General features: G+C 32.7%; 2 protein-coding genes across 3 annotated transcripts in view; one reads left to right on the plus strand and one right to left on the minus strand.

The window, feature by feature from the left end:
• Positions 1–810, minus strand: part of LOC140046417 (cilia- and flagella-associated protein 69-like) — a 29943-nt gene extending 29133 nt beyond the window's left edge. For both annotated transcript variants that reach the window (XM_072091098.1, XM_072091174.1), the window contains exons 1-2: positions 773–810; positions 136–281 (exon numbers count right to left, since the gene is read on the minus strand). In XM_072091098.1, coding sequence (XP_071947199.1) covers positions 136–219 — 84 coding nt within the window. In that variant the 5' untranslated portion in view covers positions 220–281; positions 773–810. The remainder of the gene's footprint in view (positions 1–135; positions 282–772) is intronic.
• A 3588-nt stretch (positions 811–4398) lies between these two features.
• LOC140046655 (uncharacterized) lies at positions 4399–6173 on the plus strand. The gene is made up of 3 exons (XM_072091388.1): positions 4399–4646; positions 5260–5452; positions 6055–6173. The coding sequence occupies exons 1-3, from the start codon at positions 4473–4475 to the stop codon at positions 6171–6173; spliced, it is 486 nt and encodes a 161-aa protein (XP_071947489.1). The 5' UTR covers positions 4399–4472.
• The last annotated feature ends 243 nt before the right edge of the window (positions 6174–6416 follow it).

Below are 6416 nucleotides of genomic sequence, written 5' to 3' on the forward strand. Positions count from 1 at the left end.
TGCAAGGAAGCACTGATTGATGATTCAATATATACCATCATTATAAATAAATAGTCAAACCATTTTAAATTGAACAATTGATAAAAAAATAAATTTCATTAGTAAACACAAATGAACATCAATATTCAAACTTGCCTTCTTTATGCCCAAGTCATCATCAGTTATGACATGGCCAACTACCGGAATTTTTGGTTTCATCTCAACTTCATTTGTTGCCATGTTGTTGTTGATTTGGTCTTCTGTTGGTCACTTCATTGACATTAATTTAAAATCTTCTAGTTCTACAATTTAAAACTTAATTAATAAAATAAATTGAATAGGCCTCCTAGGCTAGTAGGCCCTATGATGTCAATTGAATAACAATTAACATGACTAAACAAGGCCTACCTAACTATTCTATATAGGCTGTATCCCATATACTAATAGGTCTACCAAATAGGCCCTAGGCAGATTTTTAGTAGGCCTAGGCTCTGTCTAGCTGCTGGGCCTACCCGGCCCGACCTTAAGCTCGTCCTTCCTAGCTAGTAGTAGTCTTTAGTTTATAGTATAAATAGGCCTAGCTAGGGCCTAGGCCTAGGCAGCTAGATAGTAGGCCTACTGAGTGAGCTAGGCCTAGCCTAGGCCCTAGGCCAAAGTTCATTCTCAACAGTATCTTACCATATGTAATAATTCAATTTATCTATAAGTACTAGCTTAATCAATTTACATTTTATTTTTCAAACATGCAGTTATTATCTTACAAAATACCGTAAATTTAATTTGTTTACAATACCTTCCGAAAACTCATCGCCATCTTGAGTTCGTAACTAGGGAGATTGGAAGAAGGGATTATGGGATAGCTATGAAACTACGACTACTCTATCGTAAAATTAAATGAAAGAGGTTCTCAAAACAATAGGGCCTACAAGTCTTCGAATACTATAAACAAAATAATATAATACTGTAAGTATGCCTACTCTGATATAATAGCATAATATTGTGACTCTAAATGTAGCAAATGTTTGGTTTAGCGTCAATTTTAAGTAATTTTCCATTCATAATATTCAATATTATAATGTAGAGTCCGGGACGATTCGGCCGCCCCCTTGGACGATTCGGCATAGGCCTATATAATATGTACAACTAAATCGATTAAAATAGCCCTAAAACTCAATCTACACTTAAATTATAAATAAACTATTTTGACAAATAACACGGTGTGTGTGTGCCCAAATATGGTGATATTCTGTTCTATAAAAGGGGGACCTAGGCCTACATATTTTTTTCACGAAACGAACGGAAAAAAAACCCCATATCCATATATGCTAAACACATCCGTATTTTTCAAGATATGGGTCTATTGAATCATCAACGGGTAACTTACATTTTTAAAATTGGTTAAAAATAGATAATACAAATTGTTTAACTACATGTTTTTTTTATTATCAATATTAATAATAATCATTTAATTATTTTCTTGACTAATTTGTTTGATTTCATAATGCATGATAAAAAAGGTTATTATACTGTCCGTGATCGGATCTACCAGACTATTTATAAATCTTTCTAATGTATTTTCATAATTCAGATCACTATTAAGTACATAACTTTACTGTTGTTACATAGTTTGCAGAGACTAGACACATCCTTTATGTCCACAGTGAAAAAATTGGAGTATTAAATTAAGGGGAAAATATATAGTAGGCCTAAAACAGGAAATCACAGGAGTTCAGTAGAACATAGTCAATGCAGTTAGGCAATTAAAAAAGCATCGTCACCACCACAATCATTTAATTTTTCTCAACGTGAATAAATATTCAAAATATGTTAAACTTAGCTTCCCCGTTGATTCTCCACGAGTATGTTCAACAACGCGTCTCTAAATTGTTTCTGACGAGAAAATTGCTACCCTGACGCGTTGCGGCGGCCCATATGTCTACATTTAGCTACTTAAAGATGTATTGTCCCCTGAAAAAAAAATTTCTTTTTAATTTTGTTGTTGAATATGCCATTTTAATGTCACATAATACTGAGTAATCCTTTTTTTGGACCAAAACTTGGACCAAACAGAAAATGTATTTACCTGAAAAATCTGAAGCAAAAAAATAGTCAAATTGCCAGCCAACATGGTTTTTGGTTGAATTTTTAACCATTTGTTTTCTCATTTTATAAGTGGAAAATTAATTTATAAGACACCTGTATGATACATTAATAATGGAATAAACCATTATTTTGCGTCAGAAGAGTAAACATTACGTTACTCATTGCAAGTGACGACCGTCGTACGTACACACTGCGTTATGATTAATATTGGTTACAAAGGTGAATCCTGATAAGGTACGAATTGGCCTATTGTTAAGTTGGATGCATTTATTACTATAATTGTATTGGCTGTACATTATTGATTGTAAGTATTCCTAAATAACATCACGTTGGCGAATGCTATACCGATGTGACACGCAAATATTGCTGATCATCATTTTTTTATTATAAATATCCGCCTGGGGCTTACCATTGCAGAGGAATACTTTGGTATTAATTTTACATCAGACAATGAATGGATGGCTGATATCATTAAAGGGTAGCGTATATTTTAGTTGGATGATTAAAGCTAAGTAGCACGATTGATAGGCCTAATCATAGGCTTTGTATCAAAGGTAGGTCAGATAATACAAAATCCATGACCAGATTCTCGGTACTGTATCTAGATTTCTCTATAAACATAGGAATATTTGGTAATACAACATCACATGTGTTTCACATTATCATATCCATAACCGTTACCTTACATAACATGTGATACAATTTTAATGATGAATTGCTGTATTATCAAATATTCCTATGATCGATTATACTGGGCAGAATTATACAGTAGTATGTAGGCCTATACAACCCTGACATGCAGTATTTCTTAAGCTCTATCTACACTATCAAAACTATTTTGACAAAAATGGTGATGTGCACAAATATGGTAGTGATATACTTAAATAATGATAGTGATATGGCATCATCATGTCCATGGGTACATTACATTTTTTTTATCACATAACGTTTGATCTAGTGTAGACAGATCTTTGGTTAGTAGCATTTATGGTTGAAATATTCAGAATAAGAAGTTCATTTTTAAAACAATATACATGGCTCCAGTCGCGTGCTCAAGTTAGTGTTTACCGACCAACCAACCGACCGACATATTGAGCTGTAGAACTGAGAATAGTTTAAAAGAGAAACTGTTAATATTAGCATAAGTAGGCCTATATAACACAATACTTAGGACCTATGTATTTTGATTGAGTAATTCAAAATGTTGAAAATTTCCCCGAAAAAAAAATACATAAAAAAGTTCAACCAGGTTTACAATTTTAAACAGTGTATTGTTCTGCAGCTTTTGATATTCATAGAATGCAAGTTGTATGATAATGGTTGTTGGGCGGGGTTGTTTCGTTTCATTCTGTATTACAAACTCATATAGCTTTTAAATTATTTTATAGACAGTATTTATATATATGATAATGTGTTGAAGCTCGGCATCTATAAATGAAGTGATTATGGAATACCAAACTCGTATAAATCATCTCTGATGTCCCATAATAACTGAAGTTAAAGTGATATAATGCGTTTCTTTACGACAATTAGGTTTTGAATTCCAAACGAATATATATGTAAACACATCAATTATTTAATTGATGAAGCATTGAAGAGTATAAATGAATGCTTAGCGTTTAGCTATGAAATCATTATTTATATTTAACATCATAATTCAAAAACTTGTTTTTGATTGACAGTTTGCATGGTTCCGTTGTTTGTATGAAATTATTGGATAATTATCAACGTAATAAAACACCTTCACTTTCTGTTTCAGACGTATATTATAGGCCTAACAATTTCAGCTACTTCACAACATCATGTACATGAGTACAGAATTCTATAGCACAACAATGGTCAGTCCGCCGTTGTCAAAACGGCAATGGCCGGCCTATTTGGCACTTTCGCTGGACATACTTTCTCTGGTGTTCAATATACTACCGATATTAGTTGTTTATAAACTGAAAAGAAGAAATAAACGACTTGCTACTGATATTCTTATTGCGGCGTTATCTTTGACGGATCAGTTGTGCATAATTGTACCTCTTTTCGTGACGTTGATAGCCCGGTTTGGAACAAACAACCAAAATGTGTGCAAATCTTATTATTTATTCGTCTTCTGGTTTCAAAATACCGCAATGCTTGTAGTGATGACATTGTCATGTGAACGTTTTCTTGGCGTTGTTTTTCCGTTTAAATACAAAACATGGAGCTCTCAGAAGAGGACCTACCTAACAGTCTTAGGACTTTATATATTCACCTTTATAATCGCCGTATTGACTATATCGGAACTTGGCAATACGTCGACAGTCGACGAAGCCACGTTGAGGGTGTGTAAGTCTTGGTTGCTGTTGGTTTATTCTAAAAAAGCTTTTCCGAGTGTTTTGATATTGGAAGGATGGGTGTCTATGGTGATTGTACTCATTTGTAATATATCGTTGATTAGTCATCTGTTACGCTACAAACGAATGTTGGAAATCGGAAACTCGAGCGTTGGTCTAAGTCGACAACATCTGAGAGACTTTACGAAAATGGTTATTCTGATCACTATTTTGTTTTATATCACATGGTTACCTGTGTTGGTAAGTATGAATAATTTGTGTTACATGATCATCAATAAAAGTGGTACGAAGAAAAAAATGTTAGGGTATATTTTATTTAACCATAATAACATAGGATAATTCTGCTTTTACTTGGCCTATAGTTGAACTGACAGGCATTTAAATAATGTAGCAAAAAATAATATCTAAAAGTTCTGTCTACACTATCAAAGTGTATGTGACAAAACGTGCGGTGAGCCCAAAGTGTGGTAGCGATATATTCCCAAATGTGCACGTAGTTATATGACATAGACGTGTCCATATATGGGCACATAACATGTTTTCACATAACTTTTGATAGTGTAGACAAAGCGTTAGAAAACATTTTGTTCTTGAATGATTGCATTAGATTGCCTATAACCTAATTAGGCCTAGTGACAGTTTTAGCCTTGTTTACAATGTGACACTATAATTTGACTTTTCTATAATATTTTATTAAATACCAACAAATCACAGACTAATTCATAAATTCGATTAAAAGGAAAACGTATTATAGTCACTTAGTGTGGGATAAATGGAGACTGGAAAATGTCTTAGAATCTTGCAGCAATCAGTAAACAGCTTGGCATTAATATATTTCTTTTTTTGCTTGCAGTGTGTAATGACGTTAGTTCAGTTTGGCATAAACATTAGGCAATCTGTTGCATCTTTGTGTATCATGGCAACCTCAATAAACGGGTTCGTCAATCCATTTGTGTATCTCACACTTAGCAAGCAGTATCGGAACGGGTACATCATTCTGATGGCGGCGATGTGCAAACGACTAGGAATACGGATGCGTTGCTTTGGTAAACTTACTACATTAATACATTGATTCAAACTGCATTATCATTATTATTGTCCAAATCATATAAATTTATATTAATCATTGTAGAAGTAATTATTGTCATCACCATCATCAAATTCAAATTGTCAATTTTATGCAATTTCCATCGTCAATAAACAATATTTTCAGCATCACATTCAATAACTATATCAATAATTTTTGATAAGAATTTTTTTTGATGATGCAATTCAATAAATAATATGCGCGAGTCAAATATATATTTGATCATCAAAAGAAAGTGTTATCAAATCATATATAGATCCAGATGAACCATTTAACTAATATCAGTATCCGAGCTGTTAATACAGTGGAACCATGATCCATAGCCATAGCATCGGTGCACTTTAAAGAACTTAGTACAACTTTCGAGACGAGTAGGGGTTTAGCACCACGGTGTACTAGTTCACACACACACATGAACTACCTTCTAGTAGGCTTAATAATAGGCATAGTTTCAAAATCTTCAGCTTGTTGAAGGCGACAATTTAATAGAAAAAGAAGAAGAAGAAATTCAATAATTATGATAATATTAACAAATATTGTTTTATGCTTTGATGATTTCAGGTTCTGATTTATCTGTTCTTTCATCATCAACTTACCAAACAACAAGACAACGAGAAAGTACTCGCAGACAACCTGAACTCGAAGAAAATTTATTTGCTAACAACGTGACTAATTTATGACACTTTAGATTAAGTAAACAAATGTCTTACCTATATATTTTATATTAATATATATAGGCCTATATCAACAGTTTTATTTATTTACGAAGATGTTAAAAAAATATATAGATACACTCGATCACCAATTCGTAGAATTCTTCAGAGAAGAGCATAACGCCATTTGAAAAAATAATATTCCCATAATTAAGTAATTAAATAATTTAATAAGGAAAAAGGAATTAAAATTTGCATTTTTGTTTAGAT

This window comes from Antedon mediterranea, chromosome 1 (genome assembly GCF_964355755.1).
Source record: "Antedon mediterranea chromosome 1, ecAntMedi1.1, whole genome shotgun sequence".
Classification (NCBI taxonomy): domain Eukaryota; kingdom Metazoa; phylum Echinodermata; class Crinoidea; order Comatulida; family Antedonidae; genus Antedon; species Antedon mediterranea.